At 39.5% G+C, this 20,704-nt stretch overlaps 1 protein-coding gene and 1 long non-coding RNA gene across 3 annotated transcripts in view; one reads left to right on the forward strand and one right to left on the reverse strand.

The window, feature by feature from the left end:
* macrod1 (mono-ADP ribosylhydrolase 1) overlaps nucleotides 1–20,704 on the reverse strand; it is a 229,202-nt gene that overhangs the window by 52,478 nt on the left and 156,020 nt on the right. For both annotated transcript variants that reach the window (XM_089021322.1, XM_089021314.1), the window contains exons 6-9: nucleotides 12,561–12,682; nucleotides 6,448–6,478; nucleotides 3,416–3,489; nucleotides 139–220 (exon numbers count right to left, since the gene is read on the reverse strand). In XM_089021322.1, coding sequence (XP_088877448.1) covers nucleotides 139–220; nucleotides 3,416–3,489; nucleotides 6,448–6,478; nucleotides 12,561–12,682 — 309 coding nt within the window. The remainder of the gene's footprint in view (nucleotides 1–138; nucleotides 221–3,415; nucleotides 3,490–6,447; nucleotides 6,479–12,560; nucleotides 12,683–20,704) is intronic.
* Nucleotides 8,034–10,681, forward strand: LOC148901243 (uncharacterized). The gene is made up of 4 exons (XR_016117802.1): nucleotides 8,034–8,422; nucleotides 9,765–9,832; nucleotides 9,922–9,982; nucleotides 10,127–10,681. It is a non-coding gene; the product is annotated as an uncharacterized LOC148901243 (long non-coding RNA).

Here is a 20,704-nt window from a genome sequence, read left to right on the forward strand (position 1 = left end):
GGGACCTTCTGAATCTGCCCAATTCCGAGCTCATTTTGTGGCAGTTTTGGGACACTTTACAAAGGAAAAGTCTTGCAGGAACTATTTGAGGACTAACAGAGTGTAACAATGTCAGTGTGAGCGTGCGTGTAAACATACCAACAGGAAAGTAGAGAGGCAGGTTCTGTCGATACAACTTCTGGTCTTTTGGCAAAAACACACAGAAGATAACTCTGTCCAGCTGAAACACACACACACACACGCACACGCACACACACACACACACACACAAACACAGTTTAAATCACATGAGGATGTTGGTTAATTGAGTGCGGCAATGAGAAATCATCATGCTCTGTTGTTGTTTTTATAATTGTGTAATCTTTCCATGAGTTTTATTGTACTCTGTGAATGTAATCTGTCACTGCTGCGCTTTGGCACTGCCTTTCCATGAAAATCGCAACAATAAAAAGATGCTTACGGCAATATTATCCACTTAACTCATTTCTGAGCTCCTGACTGTGCACGATCACAACACCATAATGTCTGAACATAGATTAGGATTGTTTTTTGGGTTGTGGGCCAGGGACTGAGGTTTATTGTTGGGTTGCTTTGTGTTGTTTTCTGCCCGGAGTGGGAGTCCAAGTCTCAGTGCAGCAGACTTGGAGTTTTTGGACTGCAATGACCAGCTTGTACAAGATCTTAAGAAACATCACTTCGTAGGCTTAAAGGACAACCGACACCATTTTTTTGTTTCATAACTGACATCAGAAAAACGTCTTATCGCATCTAAAATACCCAAAACACACAGGCTGATTTTTAGTCAAATGCAAAACACCAATAAAAATGAGTTAAAAGTGTCCCAAAACGACTTCAAATCGACCCCGGAAATGGCGAGTTTCAGGACGTCTTGCCTTGCTGTAGAATCAAAACAATGGCTTCAGATTAGGAGAATATGCTTTCTTGTTACTTATCCAGTTAGGAATATGATTCAAATAGTAATGAAGAGAAAGCATAAATGTTTGCAATTGATTAAAGAAGTGCTTTTGGATCAATTCGAGCCTTTAGGGACTCCAATGTCGCGTCCTAGAAAATGCACAAGATGGCGCCCAAGCTCCGTTGGAAATGGGCTGATATGTCTGCTGGGAATTTATGTCAACTAGTATCAAATCTTGGTGCAACACAAAACGATTCACCATCGCCTTATTTATGTGTTTTCCTTCTAATTTCGCCATCAACACAGATCAACACGATGTTTTCAGACCAAACAAAGTACCCAAAATGCATTGTGTTTCGCTTTTTCGGTCAGGGGCATTCCAGACGTGACGTCACGTCTGGAATCGTCACCAACTCGAAAACAAGACTTCCTGAATATTCAACGCGAGTCTTAAATGTAAAATATAGCTATATGCGGTGGAATCTTTGTAAAATACGCTCAGTAGAAGTCATTTGAAGCCATTTTACAAATTATGGAAACAACTTGTTCGGAGGCATCGCTTGTCCTTTAAGTTCAATTTCCTAAAATGACAAAAGGAACAAAATGAAGCAAAGTGTGAGCAAAATGTATGGAAATAAACCCCCTCATCATTGCACTTGTCATTGGGTAGCATTTCCACAGCCCTGCTTTGTTCAGCGGAAAGGTTGGTGGTGTTGGTTGGATGCATGGCTTGAGGACCCTGCGCTGAGAGCACCGATGCTTATGTGGAACTGTCACGGCTTGCAATTGAAGTGGATTTACATGCGACAGGAGATGTGAGACAATATCTTTTCGTCAATGGATGCTACAGCTTCGTGTCGTGTTTGCTTTCAACATTTAGCTTGTAGCAGACGTGCACATTTCAGCATGACGTCTCCGATCCACTGGTGAAAAGGACACTTTGATCCTCTGCTCTTTCATCTAGAACTGCTTCATACAACAGGATTGAATGACTGTGTCTGTTGTGTTGTGTCACATTATTTGGAATTGAGCTTTTTTGTTGTTATTTTGACTCCAAGACGGCGCCGCGAAAGTGGCTGCCTTTACAGCAGCTCCTGTATTTTGTTTTTCTACTTCTTCCTTTCCTTTCCTCTTCCTTCCATGACTTTGCTGCTGTGAAATGTAAATTTCTCCACTGTGAGACTAATAATAATAATAATAATAATAATAATAATAATAATAAATTTCATTTATAAGCGCCTTTCACAACTTTCAAGGTCACTTTACAGTCAAAGGCTAATCCAATCCAATAATGAAGTTTACATGCTAAAGGTGTTCGTTGTAAGCAAAATCGGCAAATGAAAAAGAAATGACGTGTAATTGTGACTTTGAAATGAGGTAGTTATAAGGTTTTAAATGGGGTACTTTAAGAAACCCCCAAAAACCACACTAGCCCGTTGTTGATGTAATTATAAGTTGGCGAGCTCGCTATCTATTAGCTGTCTAGCTGGCTGGCTTGCTATTTAGCTAGCTATCCATTAGCTATCTGGCTATCTAGCTGGCTAGATAGCTATCCATCTATTAGCTATCTGGTTAGCTAGCTGGATGTCTTGCTGGCTATATTTTAGCTATCTATTGGCTATCTATTAGCCAACCTATTACCTATTAGCGGGTTAGATGGAGGACACAGATTCGCTGTGGCGACACCTGAAGGGAAAAGCCGAAAGGAAAGGAAGAAGAAGATTGGCTACCTATTAGCTAGCTACCTTTCTGTCTATTTGAGTTACTTCCGGGTTGAGTGAACGCTGGCGCGTGTGGCTGCCGCTTCTCACCCACAGAAAAACTTATCCTGTGACTGTGAAGTGACCTTGAGAGTTTTCAAAGGCACTTCGAAATGAAATGTATTATTATTATTAAAAAACTTGAAATGACACTTTATGGCTTATTTGGAAGCCAAGCACAGTGAGAAGAGACACTTGCATTTTAATACGTTTCTGGGGTGGTCTATGTTGAAATTTGCTAAAAAAAACGTGTGTTGCTGAGAAACGGGCGCACTGTAAACTTCAACACTGACCCACACAGAACAAGCGGCTTTATTGACACAGTCCCAGGGGACGGCTCAGCCAACAACAATCTCGTCAACAGCCTCCGTGGGAGGTGTAAAGAGGTTGGGGAGGAGTTGGGGCGGAAGAAGGGAGGTCCCGTTTAACGAGCTGACTGCATCAATCGCGCATCATTTGCTCTTTTCTCTTCTGCGGACAGCGAGTGTGTGCGCTTCAGTGTTGGGACACCTCTCAGTCCCTCAAGGAGACAATTAAAAGGCAGACGTGGCGCAGCGCAGATGTCACTCAAAGCGCAGAAACGGTCTATGTTTTACCAATACACCTTCATCCTCTGTCTCAACTCGGTGCAAAAACAACAGCTGTGATGGGAATAATACTTGGAGGAAACAGTCGGAAAAATTGCCAGTCATGTCCACGCTCGTGTACGTGCACACGGGGGAAAAAAAAAAACACACACCTTGCCATGGTGTACTTCCAGATACTCCCTCACGGTTGCCAAGGCCTCATGCACAGCTTCCTCAGGTGGATACCCTGCAATATGAAAGCATATGGCCATAATTTGCTAAACAAGGCGTGGTGACAGGTGCGTGTGTGTAATCAGCGCATCCTGATAACGATCAGCTTTGTTTTGCACATGTGTGACACGCTTGCCTCAGTGTTGCGTCCCTTATTCCACCGAGATTGGCTTGTTGTTACACAGAGTGCATCATCTGCGCACGCATCATTTGAATGTCGGGAAGTGAGAATGTGAAAATGTATCAAGTCGTCTGTGTAAGCTCTCAGCCGTACAGGAGTGGTCCATTGATGAAAAGGTTTTTTCAGCTGTCATCTGTACTTCTTTGAAGGTGGCGGACGTTTCGCTTCTCATCCGAGAAGCTACGTCAGCGAACTAAAATTTTGCTGGCAGCTCTGGCAGCCTATATATATATATATCCCTACTGTCCACAGGTGGTGGTGTCAGACCTCTGCTTTGATAGGTGCCTGCTCTAAGCTTGGGGGGAGCAGAGGACTATTCCCTGAGGCTACCCTGATTACTTCTTCTGTCCTGACTAATTATGTTCTATGACTGGCCGTGATTGCCACATTCAAAATTTTAGTTCGCTGACGAACGTTCTCGGATGAGAAGCGAAACGTCCGACACATTCAAAGAAGTACAGTTGACAGCTGAAGAAACCTTTTCATCGAAAAGTGTATCAAGTTGACTGATGTTGCCCAAATCCATGAACCCAAACGGAATAGCGAAAAGGACACACTGCGCAAAGACACATGAAATGAAATGTGGGCGTGCATGTCAATCACACAGACAGGCGTCACATAATATGCCACCGCGGGCCCGCTAGAAAGCTTGAAACAAACCACAAATCACTGCTTGTGGTTGTCTGACAGATTTGCACTTGCAATTCACCAGGGAAATTTCACTGCAAGCAAGCATGTACATCTATTTTTTTGTCATACACAACTGTAAATGTGACTTATTGTGACATCTATACAGGAAGTTGAGCAAAACCTGACATGCTTGCTACCATTGTGACATTGGATATTTCATTTTCTAATCAACGACATGACTGGGAAGTAGGTTCTACCTACCGACCGAGCCACAGTGGATATAAAAACCAGAATTCTGACATGAAAATTAGACCAAGATGAAGAATTTTAACCAACTCATAATTAACTCATTCACTGCCATTCACAAATTTATTAGGGAATTGAAAATTTGACATAGAGCGCCATTCCCGATTTTTTTGGATTTTGTTTTTTCATGCTTGCGTGCCGATAAAGCGCTAGCCATGTCTCTGGAAGTGTTTTTTTTTTTTCCATTCCACAAAGGGGCACCATTTCTCTTTTTTCCATGTTAGTGCTTTGTTCCATATTCAGCTGTTGCTAAAGCGCTATCTAAACCAATATGTATGTATTGCATTGTATTGCTACCTTCATATCAAGCTCAAATAACTCCAGACCCATATCATTTAGGAATTCACTCTTCATTTCTGATGAAAGAAGAGAGTCTAAAGCAGGGGTGTCAAAATCATTTTTTGCTGCGGGCCACATTGTTGTTATGGTTTCCTCTCGAGGGTCGTTATGAATTTGAGGAACCCATTAGAATGTTTAAATCCTTTCTAATATTACATATAGAGCACACAGCAAATTAATGAATAACTCGTTTTCAAATCTGAAGTCAAGAATAATGACTTTTATTGTGGTTGAGATCCAAAAATATGAAATTTTGGCTCAGATTTTTTCATCATGGAAGTTTGATTTGCTTTCGCGGGCCAAAAAAAATGATGTGGCGGGCCGGATTTGGCCCGCGGGCCTTGACTTTGACACCTGTGGTCTAAAGTTTCTAACGCTGCATTGAATGTTTATGTAGTCCTAAAACTCCATATTCTATGGGTCCTGGGATTCAAATAATAATGACAAAAACCCTGGCACTTGAATGGACACATTTTTGCACGTCTGGCAGTGAATGAGTTAATTTGACCCATAACCTGTACACATCGCTGGAATCTTTCCAAAATGTGAGCTAATACAAACAACTGAAACACTGTAATGTGGTTGCTAAAGTGTACACCCCCGGAACTGTGTTCAGATTGAACCAGTCACATTCAAGATCAATTTAAATGGGAGTCAGCACATGCTTGGCATCATTCAGAGTGTCCCTGATTAACACAAAACCAAGTTCTGCTGTCACAGTGGTCTTTTGTTGTTATTTTCCTTTCCGACTAGCATCAGCCTGTATATTTTGCGCTAACCACTTTGGCTAGTTCTTGCTGAAGAAAATCAGTGGCAAAACCGACTGGCCGAGATTCTAGGTAGGTAGCTAAACAAATTTCTGTTGTGGGCCACATAGTAGTGAAACCATAACTATCAACTGAATAAATGAAATGAGAGGCGTTTGAGCTGTAAAAAGGGGGGGAAATGATGCAATTTAGAATGTAAAATGATGTGATGGGCTGGATTGGTCCCCAGGCCTGAGTTTTCATCGCATTGTAAAATGAATACGTCTCCTCATTTCAGGATCTTTGTCAAGCCACATTTTTCTTCGTCCTTCTATTTCAGAAGAATTAAAACGTACAGGCGTACCTCATCCTGCGGTCCATGGCTGCCATCAAATGTGATCTTTGCATTATTTTCAAGGAATACAACAGTCATTTTGGCAACGGATTTCTCGTGTTAATTTGCTTGTGTGCTTTCAAGCAATCGAACACAAACGAAGCGCCAAACTACCCGCTGGGACCTTCTCAGCACTGTTCTTAACACTCTCTTTGCGAGAGTGATGGAGGATTACAGTCAATCTCACACCATCAGCGCACTAATCTGCTTTAATCTGCTGCTTCTAATACGAGGCCTTAATCTGGGAATCCCCTATGGGTGGGACTAGATAATGTGTCCGTAGTCGCTGGGTGACTCAGGAAAAAAAAAATGTGGGATAGGAAACAGTTACTCTCGTTTTCGGACATCAAATCAGGGAATTATAACATACGCACTCACCGTAGATTCCAGTGGAGATGCACGGGAAGGCCTGCAAATTGAAAAAGAGAATGGTTAGTCACACATTAAACAGTCAAAAACACAAAATGAAGAAGCTTGCCATAGTTATTCCATTACGGTTTTGGTTATAAAAATGGACAAAATACGGACTTCAATGGACAGTTAGGACGGTGGAATAAAAATCATAGACACCACCCTACCCAATCTTGAGGACTTGCACACTGCAAGAACCAAGACAAAGGTGCGAAAAATCCTACTGGACCATCCGCACCCTGCACACTACCTTTTCCAGCTACCCTCCTTGCGCTACCGATCCATGTGCACCAAATCCAGTAGACAGTTAAACAGCTTCTTCCCCCTCGCCATTAACTCTCTAAACAGTAACCCAAATCTAACTCAAATAATTCAAATCACAATAGAAACAAATTGTCACTGTATGTTACAACATTTCTACATGGCGGTCATCACAAAACGGTTTGGTTTCACAAAAATGGACAAAATCCGATTTCAATGGACAGTTAGGAGAGTGGGGAAAAAAATCATAGGCACCGCCTTACCCAATCTTGATGACTTGCACACTGCAAGAATCAAGACAACAGTGCGAAGAATCCTACTGGACCCTCCACACCCTGCACACCACCTTTTCCAGTGACTCTCCTCACGCGACAAAAAGTAACCTAAATCTAACTGTATAGTGCATCTTTGCAATTTTACACAACCCTGTGGTACAACATCCCGTTATAATCATTGTAGCTCCAGCTCTGTACTCACTTGACCCATTGTCTGCTTTACTTTACTTTGCACATTGTCTCACAGTTGTTCCTGAGAGGTAGTACTTACATGAAGGAATTCGATTAGATTAAATTAGATTAGTGTCCTCCATACTTATTTGTCATGTCTTTGTTTTTGATGATACTAGTGCAGCATGGTGTGTTCTACATAAAGATGATTCTGTTTATGGTTACATACATAGAGATGAGTGTGGACTTCAGGAAACATCCATCACCACAGCTGCCCCTCACACTATCCAACTGCCTCGTGTCAACCGTCGAGACCTTCAAGTTCCTGGGAAACACAGTCTCCCAGGACATGAAGTGGGAGGTCAATAACAACTCCATCAACAGAGGATGTACTTCCTGAGACTGCTCAAGAAGCATGGCCTGCCACAGGAGGTGCTCTGATATTTCTACACGGCTGTCATCGAATCCATCCTGTGTTCTTCCATCATCGTTTGGTTCAGGACCGCCACAAAAATGGACAAAATCCGACTTCAACGGACAGTTAGAACGGCGGGAAAAAAATCATTGGCACCGTCCTACCCACTCTCCAGGACTTGCACACTGCAAGAATCCAAACAAGGGCACGGAAAATCCTACTGGACCCTCCACACCATGCCCACCACCTTTTCCAGCGAGTCCCCTCAGGCAGGTGCTACCAATCCATGTGCACCAAATCCAGCAGACATTTAAACAGCTTCTTCCCCCAAGCTATTAACTCTCTATCTAAACAGTAACAGAAATAGAACTGTACAGTGCCTCCATTTTTCTTATGATACTAGTGCAGCGTGTTCTACCGGAGACAAATTCCTTGTGTGTTCTATATACTTGGCAATAAAGATGATTCTGATATGTAAAAAAAAACATAGTATATAAACAATAACATCTGAACTCAGTTCGGACTGAACTCTTGCCTTAAGTGGAGTTTGCATATCTTGGAGTCTTGTTTACGATTGCCGGTACAAAGTCTGCTGTGATGCAGACTTGTTATCGGTGTGTAGTGGTAAAGGAGGCCATGAGTCATTGAGGGGAAGAGCTCATATACCAGTCAATCTACATTCATAGCTTCCCGATGGTCATGACCCACGGTTGTGAGCGTAGGGCCCCCTAAGGAAAAGCTGGAAGAAGTGCTTGGTGGGAGAGTAGTCTCGGCTCCCCTGCCAATGTTGCTGCCTTCGCAACCAGGCACCAAATAAACCGTAGGGAATTCTTCACACTGGATAACCATTTCGCCGATATGTTTTTGTTGTTGTTGTTTGCTTCAAACCCTTTGCTGTTGGTCCTCCTGTTTCACTGTTTTTAGATGCAAACGACAGCTGTCAGAAATGTTTGTTTCGCTTGAGGGCTCCTAATACCGTACATCCCAGACGCAGCTGGAGGAGTGTGATTAGCAGGACCTCGTTCAATTAGCTATGTTTACAAGCGGTCCAGCATGTGCACGCAGTTACCTGTCAATCCCTTGCGACTCTGTTGGTCCATTTTTTTTTAAATATAAGGAACAAAGACTTGTTCCTCACCCCAAAAAAGGTAGTGAAACAAATACAGTAAAGTCTCGTTATATCGATATCGGATATATCAATAGCCCCGGTTATATCGATACTATTTCTATGCACGCACGGAGAAAATTACATGCAAACAGGGTCGGATATATCGATAGTCCCGGTTATATCGATATTTTTTCGGACTCCCTTGAATATCGATATAACGAGACTTTACTGTACATTCAAAATCGAACTGGTATTAATAATCAACAATGTCATTTATATTGGATAAAACTCCAAATATAACACACTGCTTCTTTGTAAGCTCTCAGTCGTACAGGAGTGGTCCATCGATGGAAAGGTTTCTTCATCTGTACTTCTTTGAAGGTGACGGACGTTTCGCTTCTCATCCAAGAAGCTTCGTCAGCGAACTAAACTTTGCTGGTAGATCTGGCCCGATATATATCTCCCTAATGTCCAGGGGTGGCGGTGCCAGACCTCTGCTTTGATAGGTAACTGCACTACGGTTGAGGGAACAGAGGAATATTCCCTGAGGCTACATTGAATTGGGCAATCAGGGCCAGTCATAGACCATAATCAGTCAGGAAAAAAAATAATCGGGGTAGCCTTAGGGAATAGTCCTCTGCTCTCCACAACCTTAGAGCAGGGACCTATCAAAGCAGAGGTCTGCCACCATCACCTGTGGACAGTAGGGATATACAGTAAAGTCTCGTTATATCGATATCGGATATATCGATAGTCCCGGTTATATCGATATTTTTTCGGACTCCCTTGAATTTCGATATAACGAGACGCACTGTATATAGGACCAGAGCTACATGCAAAACAGACGAAGTCGGATAGAATCGAAACGTCCGACACCTTCAAAGAAGTACAGATGACGGCTGAAGAAAACTTTTCATCAATAACACAGCGCTCTTATTTTTATCGTGTTTATTATAACGAGACTTTACTGTATATAGGACCAGAGCTACAATACTACATACTACATGTGATGGGTTTTTATTTTATAAAAGAGATGATTCGACTTATTTTCCAGATCCGGGATTTGTAGTGTGCCGAAATACAGGAAAAATGAACAATGATATGCTGGCGTAACGACGGATGGTAAGATAAAGTGATGTAGTAAAGTCTTGATATCACATTTTATGCATGTGAAAAGTTCGACTTTGATGTCATTGGAATGACCATGGCAGGAAGGAAGCCTTTTAACTGAAGACAGATGGGACACGCTGAAAATTGAGATTTCAGTTCAAGGTGAATATAAATTCACATGGGGGGTGAGAGTAGGGAGGGGATTAAAGACATGGAATTTGCTTGTCATAATGAGCAACTAAATTGGTATAAAACATAATGCTGATCTCGCTCTGGGGCGATTGTGCTTTTTTTTGTAATGGGCAGCATTTTCACAGCCCGGAAAGGTCGGTTTATGTTGCCACAATCTGCGCCTGGATGCATGGAATGAGGAGCTCGTGAAGAGAAGAAAGCAGCATCCGTGAAGAGCGCCGATGCATATGTGGAAATGTCGCGGCTTGGAATTGAAGCGGATTTACGTGGCACAGGAGATGTGAGACAATCTGTTTTCATCAATGGATGCGAAGGCTTCGTGTTCGCTTTCAAAATTTAGCTTGTAGCAGACGTGCAAGTTCTACCATGAGGTCGTTGATCCACTGGTGAAAAGGAGGCTTTGATCCTCCCCTCTTTCATCTAGAACTGCTTCATGTAACAAAGAGGGTGCAGAAAGTGCTTATGATTGAATGACTGTCTATGTCCTTTGTGTTCTGTCACATTATTTGTTTTTTTGTTGTTTTGTTTTTAACTTCAAGATGGCAGCAGCTCCTGTATTTAGTTTTTAACGCTGTGAAATGTACATTTCTCCACTGTGAGACAAATAAAGTCTCATCTAATCTAATTGAATCTAATCCCCTGTTATTAACTGCTTATGGTCAGAAATAATTTTGAACCCAAATATGAAACATTTTTCACCATTCTTGAATTTACAAGTTAAACTAAGAAGATAATAAACTATGCTCAAGGAAATTTAATCCATGCAAACACACCAACAATACTTTTTTTCCTGTAAAATAAAAGCAACACTGATGTCAGGAACGCTGCCGCAAATTGGTTCAAACAGATTACAGAAGGAATTTCAGGTTACAAAGGGCGTGAAATGAAGTGGTCACATTGCGTACAGTCGCATGTCATGCGGCTCTGGAGACACGCTGTGTTAGTGCAGTACTTACTGTTTTTCATTTGATTGCTTTCTACACAGGAAAAAAATAAGGAGTGATATTGACTTGGGGGGGGGGGGGGGGGGGGGGGAGTCAAGAATTTTCACTCCAAAATGTTACAAGTACAGTTTTTGAGTACATATTATTTCCATCGTACGAATTGATTTCAAAATGGCTACTCAAGGGTTAAGGAATAAACCCACAATTTGAAGATTGGAAAGCACATGAGAGTAAAATCACCTCTAAAAGAACGAAAATGAACTTAAACCGATTTCACTGTTTATTTAAATCGAGCACATTTAATGGGCTGATCCCTATGTTTTTATAATTATTATTCTTATTATTATCATTATTATCATCACTATTGCTATATTATTATTTGTATTACCATATTATTATATTATTATTATTATTATTATTATTATTATTATTATTATTATTATTATTATTATTATTATTATCACAGTTGTTATTTTTATTACTATTATGACTATTATTATGAGTATTATTATGACTATTATGACTATTGCTATGACTATTATAAACACGCAGTATGATATTTTTAAACAAATGCAAAACATCAATAAAAATTACTTAAAGGACAACCGACATCTCCGGACAAGTTGTGTCCATAATTTGTAACATGGCTTCAAATGACTTCTACTGAGCGTATTTTACAAAGATTCCACCGGATATAGCTATATTTTACGTTTTAAGACTACTTAAGGTCCCTCCCCCATGTTCGTGGTGTCACGGCAAGATGTCTTGCCTTGCTCGAGAATCAAAACAATGGCTTCAGATTCGGAGAATATGCTTTCTTGTTACTCATCCAGTTTTGAATATGATTCAAATAGCTTTGAAGAAGAAAGCACACATGTTTGCAATCGATTAAATTATTTATTCCGTGTGATTTTGAGGCATACGGGGTGGGAAATGTCGCACCAAAAAAGAGGCAGAAAATGGTGACCAACCTCCTGTGAGGAATTAATCAGCCCGTTTCTACAGGCTGATAAATTCCTTATATGGAGCTTGGTCGCCCTCTTCTGGCTCTTTTTGGTGCAACACAACATTTTCAGACCAAACAAGCACAGCAAAATGCATTGACGTGATGGAAGGACTGCTACAATGTATCCTTTTTTTTCGGTCAGGGGCGTTCCTTCAGTGGCGTCACATACGGACTCGTCACCAACTCAAAAACAAGACTTCTGGAATATTCAGCATACTCCAATGTTCTGCCTACGTCTAGTTGTGATGGTGATCAATTCATTTTTTCCTGGTATTTTAATAAAGTTCAAGTGAATTCGAATTTTTCGCATTTTATTGCGTTTGACTCTGCAGTCTGCTGTCATCGTCATTTTTACGCCGGTGTTTTTCTTCCACTGTGACACATCGTTCCGTCGCCAAGCCCCCCCACGCCTCGGGTGTTTCATTAAACCGTCACAAAAGTCAGCAGTGCTCCTCGCTCAGCATATCTCAGTTGTAGCATGATGCAAGGAATCGGTCCAGACACTTTCTTTTTTATCTCCTTTTTTTTAACTGCTCCAATTTCTGCACCCGTTTATTTTCTCACAACACCAGAATCGACACATTTTCTTTTATCTCACCACAGAGCGGGCGTTGTTCTCCTTCGCCTTCTGCAGGCTGTTGATGTAGCACGACCTCAGAGCGTTCTTCTCCGTTTCACCAACGTCGCCTTGTGCCATCGGCCCTACTGTGTGGATCACATCTACACGAGTGTGACGACCACACGAAGAAAAAACAAATCAAAGACAGGAATTCATACAGTGTCTATACTCAAAAACAATGACTGTCATAAATTATGGGTCAAAAGCAGACCGACCAATACTTTGACACAAGCTTTATGGATTGCACCACATAAAAACTGGTAATTCTACACAAACTAATGTCCCCCAAATGTGAATATTTTTGAAGTTGGGTCAGACTAGGCCAATCAGTGATGATTATTCTTATAATTATTATTATGAAAATTATTATTACAATAATAATAATAAAAATACAGTAAAGTCTCATTATATCGATATCGGTTATATCGATAGTACCGCTTATTACGATACTATTTCTATGAACGCAAGGAGATAATAATAATAAATCATAATAATTATTATTATTATTATTACAACAACAACAACAACAACAATAAAAATAAAAATAAAAATAAAAATAAATAATAATAAAAAATGTTATTATTATTATTATTATTATTATTATTACAGTGATACCTCGGTTTTCGACCGTAATCCATTTCAGAAACCTGTTCGAAAACCGATTTGTTCAAAATCCGAAACAGCACTTTCCATTAAAATCAATGTAAAAAATCTTAATCTGTTCAAAGTCTGGAAAACAACTTTTTAACTATTTCATCGCATTAACCGGATAAAAATTTAATAATCGAGCAGGTCATGTTTAAAATTCTATAAAAACAAACTTTTATTTTCACCAATTTTTAACATCAACATTAACATCTGTACATAAAAATCTCTCTATATATCTGCCACGGGGTGTGTTGGCACCTATCCCAACTGTCTTTGGGCAAACACAGTGCACACTAACTTTTCAAACCATCCCCTGCTTGCTTTAAAATCATACTATTCAGGAGATCTTAACCAAATATATCAGCATTTTTGCAAAAATAAAACAATAACAATATTAATGCGTCGGTCACAATGACACAATGAGGAAGACGTGACATATAAGGAAGTCACGTATAAGGAAGCGGAGGGTAGTCGAGTGATGGATTCAGATGCACTCAGTTTGGTTGAGAACCAAATTTCGGTTGTATACCGGGGCATAAAAAAATATGACATTTTTGGTTGAAAACCGAATGGGATGAGAACCGAGACGTTCGAAAACCGAGGCTTGACTGTATTATTATTATTATTATTATTATTATTGTTTTTTTATTTGTGTATGTCATACATTCGGAACAATAACTGAAATTGGGTCAGAAAAGGACCAACCAACTTCTTGGGTGACTTTCTTGATGCCAAAAGTTGGTTCAAAACAACAAACACAACAGCAGAAAAAACCCATTGTATTAGGGCAAAAAGTGACTGACAACACAATTGTATTTTATTTTTTTAAACCCAAAAACACTGTCCAAAACAGGATGTTTGTGATTTTTTTTTCAATTATCCTTTTCATGTATTGCAAATGAATACATGATGACAAAAATGAAAAATTGTTCCGAGTGGCGTTGTAGCCAAGCAAGGCTAATGATATATATATATATATATATATATATATATATATATATATATATATATATATATATATATATATATATATATATATATATATATATAATTTTTTTTTCAGTGTCCATGAGCAAAAGAATTTGCTTCAAAAGCAACAACCGCTTTGAATGGTCTGTGAATAGGCCCTTATGTTAATTCAGCTCATTGAAGAGCTGTTTTTCATTGTTGGCTGAAACCTGAATCAGCCTTTCACGGTCTTTGCACGCTTTTCAAGATCAAAAATAAGAAACAAAATAAAAATACAGACAAAATGGAATATTCTTAATGTAATACGCAGGGAGAGAGTACTGGCGGATTTTATACCTTTTCATGTTTGGTGTCATTCTTCATTTTAAAGGTTTGGTCTCCAGCGGGAACACTCAAAAAGAAATATTGAAAGCCCACCAAGATTTTTTTTTTTTCAATCAGTAAGTAATGCTCAGAACATGATGTCTTTTTCATTTAAAAAATACCAACTCAAATAAAATGACATTTCTGTTTTGACATAAATGACAAGGAAATAATTGATCAAAACACCACCTCTATCGTGGATTCAAAATTCATATTTCACTACGTTTCTTGGGAAAAAAGGGTCTGGGGTCTTGAAGTGAGAAGGAGGAAAGAAAATGAAGCTTCTCAATGCTTCATTTGTTAAGATGTGTGGTCTATTTTATTTTTTATTGGGATTCAAATGCAACTACACTGGATTCCACGATTGAAGATACAACATCATGGATAGTTGGATTCATCTCAGAATTAATACACGTTGTGATGTTTTGGACTATTGTTTCGATATGTTTTTTTTTTTAACTGAACCGCTTTAATTTTAAATGAATACGGGTTCTAAAAATGTAAAACATATTTGTCCACAATTATGGAGTACAGTATTTTGTAAAACGACGAGCTGGCTCTCTATTAAGTATCTATTCGCTACCTGTTAGCTATCTAGCTGGACAGCTAGCTGTCTAGCTAGTTTTCTATTAGCTATATGGCTATCTAGCTGGCTGGCTGGCTATCTAGTTAGCTAGCTATTAGCTATATGGCTATTTAACTGACTGGCTTGCTATTTATTGTCTATCTATTAGCTAGCTAGATATCTTTCGATCTATTTGAGTTACCTAATAATAATAATAATAATAATAATAATAATAATACGTTTTATTTCAAGCGCCTTTCAAAGCTGTCAAGGACACTTTACAGTCACAAATAAACATAGATACAATAATAAATAAAATACAATTATAAATAGAAACAAGAGATAGAGCTACACAGAAAATTTTAAATTGGCGAGTTTTGAGATGGGATTTGGTATAATAATACCCATGAAGGCCATTTGTGAAGTCATGTTTTTGCACATGGTGAATACGGCGCTTGAATGATCAGCAGAACTGACCTGATATGAGTGATCAATTCATCGGGAGAAGGCTAATGAATACATTTCGGTGTGAACATCCTAGAAGCCACCAAAGTGTGTATTTAACTTTCACAAACACAGAAGCGTAGCAAGGTTAATTTCCATCCAAACACAAAAAAATATCAGCTGCTGCCTTTGAGCCGTCAAGTCAATTAGCACGCAAGTTACCCGAAAACCAAATTAGCAGTTCCAAACAACCAGTCCGAACAGCTGCTGACCTTCAGCGTTGCATGTGGATGCTTCATCAACACGTGACCATGTTCGAGTCTTTGTGCCTTGCAGCTGAACATGGTTTATAGACAATAGCGCAACAATTATGGAAAAAAATATTATAATATATAATACATGAAATATATGAAAATTGTAAAGAGCAGTACATTGAAATTAGAAGGAAAACACATAACGCGATGGTGAATTGTTGTGTGTTGCACCAAGACTACTATTTCATACTAGTTGACACCAATTCCCAGAAGACAAATCAGCCCATTTCCAACGGAGCTTGGGCGCCATCTTGTGCATTTTCTGGGACGCTGCATTGCAGTCCAGGCATCTCAAAATGACATGGAAGGACTTCTTTAATCAATTGAAAACAGTTATGCTTTCCTCTTCTGAACTATTTGAATCATATACACAACTGGATGAGTAACAAGAAAGCATCTTCGCCGAATCTGAAGCCATTGTTTTGATTCTCGACCAAGGCAAGACGTATTGGCGTGACGTTACGAACAAGGGGGCGGGACCTCTGAAACTCACCATCTCCGATGTCATTTTGAAGTAGTTTTGGGTATAAAAATAGAAATATAAATAAATATAGCTATATGCCGTGGAATCTTTGTAAAATAGGCTCAGTAGAAGTCATTTTAAGTGATTTTACAAATTATGGACACAACTTGTCCTGAGGTGTCGGTGTCCTTTAAATAACCCTCATTCATAAAAAAATGAAGTAAAATTGGCCTTACCCAAAGAGTTCCAATTTATCAAGACTTTATTAATCTACGCAAATCAAAGTAGGGTTACTCTATGAAATTATTACATTCTATCATGCAATCACATACAGTAGTTTCCATATTATTATAAGAAACTATATGAAATGATAACAAAATAACGCACGATAAAGGATGAAAGAAATGAAAAACAATGTGATCGATTTCTACAGTGATAAAACATTTTGTCTTTTTTTCCCCCTGACAAATCAATTTATGGCAGGCTTTATTTCAACGGTTTCATGGGACAAAGTGATTAAATAAAGTGCATAAGAAGGGCATTGAAGTGAAAATATGGGAGAGCAAGAAAGGACGGAAACAGGCCATGCAAGCATGATGCACAACAGATAAATCAGAAGTCAGTATAAAGTTACCTTTGCATGATGACGCTGCAACAACATTCTATTTGATTTCTTATCTGTGGGATGCCTTCAAACTTTATATTAGTTGAAATTATATTTGGAAAAACCTTACGTCAAGTATGACAAATACCAGTGTCTGAAATAACGCCTGCCCGGATCCCCGAGGCCTGCAACTTTCACATCGGGCGTACAACTTACAAAACGTCTCTGCCCGGGTGGCCGACAACTTCTTCAAGAAAATGAAAAATGATATATATATTTTTTTAAATCAAACGTTTGCTTTATTCAATACGGCAAATGTTTGAACGAAGATTTCAAAATCGGAATAACTTATTCTGACTTTGCATACTTTGCAATTTGCATACTCGGCACAGCAGCCAATCAGAAGCCTGCTTCGTGCTTCCGGACTTTCCCGAGTGTTAAAAGGTCGTGCATTTGCATATCATTTTCCAAAGTAGACGCACAGAACCTCAGCCCCAGAAGAAAGATTCAAAAGATGCTAACAAAATTGATGACGCTACAAAAGGTAAATGTACATTATCCCTTGACTGTAAAGTGGTCTTGAGAGTTTTGAAAGGTGCTTAGAAATTGAATGTATATTAAAAGCATCGTGGAAAGAGTTGTTCACGTGGCTTGTAGCAGATGACGCAATGCAAACATTGTATTGTGGGAAATGACGAATAATGTATTTACGATAAATTATGCAAGGGAGCATTTGTGGGAGGTACATCCTTAATAAAAAAATCCTTAATACTTTGCAACAATTTTTTCTTTTTTGCAATAAGTCGTCTTATTGTGTTTCAAGCTGTGAAAAATGGGCCAGGCAACTTTATGGCCGGGCAGGCAACTTTTCAGAGTTGTCTGCCCTGGTGTCCGCGAATATTTGAGTTTCAGACACTGCAAATACAGATTTTTTTTCGTAGCACTTTAGATGACAATTAGTCTACAATTGCTAGGTAAAAAGTTAGAACGGAATCAAAATGAACATTGTTTCATCAATTTGGAAGAGATACAAGAGACGTAAAAAAAAACAGTACAGTATGGTGGGTTCAATGGACCCTTTTTCAGCTCCCTGTGTTCGAAGATGATGAGAAAAAAAATATCTATAATGGAACAGAAGAGGAAAAGAACAACTCAAAAAATAAGCTCATGTCAATGTGGCTTTCGAGAAAAAAAACAAAACCTCAGCAACATTAATCACGAAAACCAGACGAGCCCATTTGGAAGAAGGATGGGGGGTATTTGTGGTGACGTTGCAGATGCGGTAAGCTAAATTGGTGCAAAAATAGCTAAACCAAAATCCACTACGCCAATGCCGGGTGATTTATACGCAGCATTGTTCGGGATTTCACCAGGAACGCTGCGTCAAGATTTTCATCAAAGGGGTAAAAACTACCCATACTGATGAGAAACAGGGTTTCCAGGATATCAGTGTAGAATCAGTGGCGGGCCATCAGGGCCTTAAAGGCCTTCTCTGCTGGGCTAAAAATATCTGAATCACAGACTGATTTATGATATTTTGTCCGTGAATTCTTATTAAATAATTCCAAATTATCATTCAGCTTCCTTTCATTGCTTTTCCCCTTTTGTGCTGCTTCCAGATGTGTGTTTTCGTATTTAAGTATTTAACCAATCACATTTCAGCTATCATTTGTTACCAGGGACAGAAATCTAGCTGGAGGCCTTCACAATCAGCTCTGCATGCCCTGTCGCATTAAATGCAGTGTCAATGACTGTTTCTTTAACCAATAAAATTTCGAGTTGGTGACGTGCAGGGCCTGGTTGGAGTTTTCTTAAACTATTATTATCATATAATAGCATACTGGCCAGAGCTAGCACATTGTATCTGTAGTGAGCTGCATAATGAAATATATTATTGTGTTGATTTAATAGCGGTTTTGTCAACCCAAAATGGCTGAAGGAGGGGAATACGTGAATTTGGTTGCAGATTTGCTGTTAGAGCCATTTTCAAGATGGCCTTTTCAAGAAAAAATGGAAATCATAAAGAAAGGTTGGAATGCTTACCAATCTATGCGGTGTGAAAGAGCGACTTTTGACCCCATATCATGAATCCACACGTTCATGGTAAAAACTCAAACAATTTAATTAGAGTATTTCTTTTTTTTTCCCTGGCTAACAGAAGTAAATCACAAAACAGTTTTTATTTACAGTCGCAGCTTGGATTAATTCAGACGTAGCACTACTGAAGGCCCAGAGGTGATATGCACGGCCCACCTCTGCTGTGGATAGATATAATACTAAATTTATCACCAACAATTTCAAAAAGTAGGCACACAAGTCACTCGCATCATTCAGTTACTGCGTGCATGAAAGTGTCAATCGCCCAAAATTTACATTTTCCAATGAAACACCTTCCGCTCCTCGGGTATTGGCGAAATTTGTGCGGAATAAAGAAGCAAATGTGGTTAAAATGAATAAATCTAAGGAAAACGCAAAAGATTTACAAAGACTTGGTGTTCAAGCAAGATCATTAATCTCCGGTGTTGTTGCGCAGCAGACAAAATGAAGACCGAGCGATCCTCCCGCTTTCTCATGGGTCAGATTTATCTCCGGTTAATTAAGATGGACATTTACACAGCGCACTGGCCCTAACACAGCTAACAAGCTGCGCAATCGGCTTCACTGACATTGTTTAATCCAACAACCCCCCCGAGAACCACCACCATGGCCTGCTAGCAAACACTCTTCAGACACTTAAAGGACAAACGACGTCTCCGGACAAGTTGTGTCCATAATTTGTAAAATGGCTTCAAATGACTTCTACTGAGCGTATTTTACAAAGATTCCAGCGCATATAGCTATATTTTACGTTTTAAGACTCGCGCTGAATATTCCGGAAGGCTTGTTTTTGAGTTGGTGACGAGTCCGTACGTGACGTCACGTCAGGAACGCCCCTGACCGAAAAAAGACACATTGTAGCAGTCCTTCCATCACGTCAATGTATTTTGCTGTACTTGTTTGGTCTGAAAACCTCGTGTTGCACAAAAAAAAAAAAAAACAGAAGAGGGCGACCAAGCTCCATGGAAGGAATTTATCAGCCTATGGAAACGGGCTGATTCATTCCTTACAGGAGCTGGTCGCCATTTTTCTGCCTCTTTTGTGGGACGTTACGTTGCAGTCCAGATGCCTCAAAATGACACGGAATGACTTCTTTAATCGATGGCAAACATGTATGTTTTCCTCTTCAGAACTATTTGAATCATATTCATAACTGGATGTGTAACAAGAAAGCATATTCTCCGAATCTGAAGCCATTGTTTGGATTCTCCAGCAATGCAAGACGTGACGTCACGAACTAGGGGCGGGACTTTCTGAAAATGCCCAATTCACAGCTCAATTTTTTTGCAGATTTTGGACACTTTAAGTCATTTTTATTGGTGTTTTGCATTTGAATAAAAATATCATACTGCATGTTTTGGGTATTTTAGATGCTATAAAACGGTTTTCTGATGTCAGTTAGGAAACAAAAAAGTGACGTCGGTTGTCCTTTAACATGCTGATCTCATGATCTTCTCTGATCAGAAGACATTTGCGCAAAAATGAAGGCCGTATTCGCTACATGGGAATACGGCCTTCATTTTTGCTATTCTCAACGCCCTTCTTCCCGAGACATGTCGGAGAAATGACCACAAATTAATGTCTTTTGTTTGCAGTTCACGTATTAAATACATCTCGACCACAATGCTGTTTTCTATCCCCCACTAACAAAGCAAT

Source organism: Hippocampus bargibanti, linkage group LG02 (assembly GCF_051943395.1).
Source record: "Hippocampus bargibanti isolate YZ-2025 linkage group LG02, ASM5194339v1, whole genome shotgun sequence".
NCBI classification, from domain to species: domain Eukaryota; kingdom Metazoa; phylum Chordata; class Actinopteri; order Syngnathiformes; family Syngnathidae; genus Hippocampus; species Hippocampus bargibanti.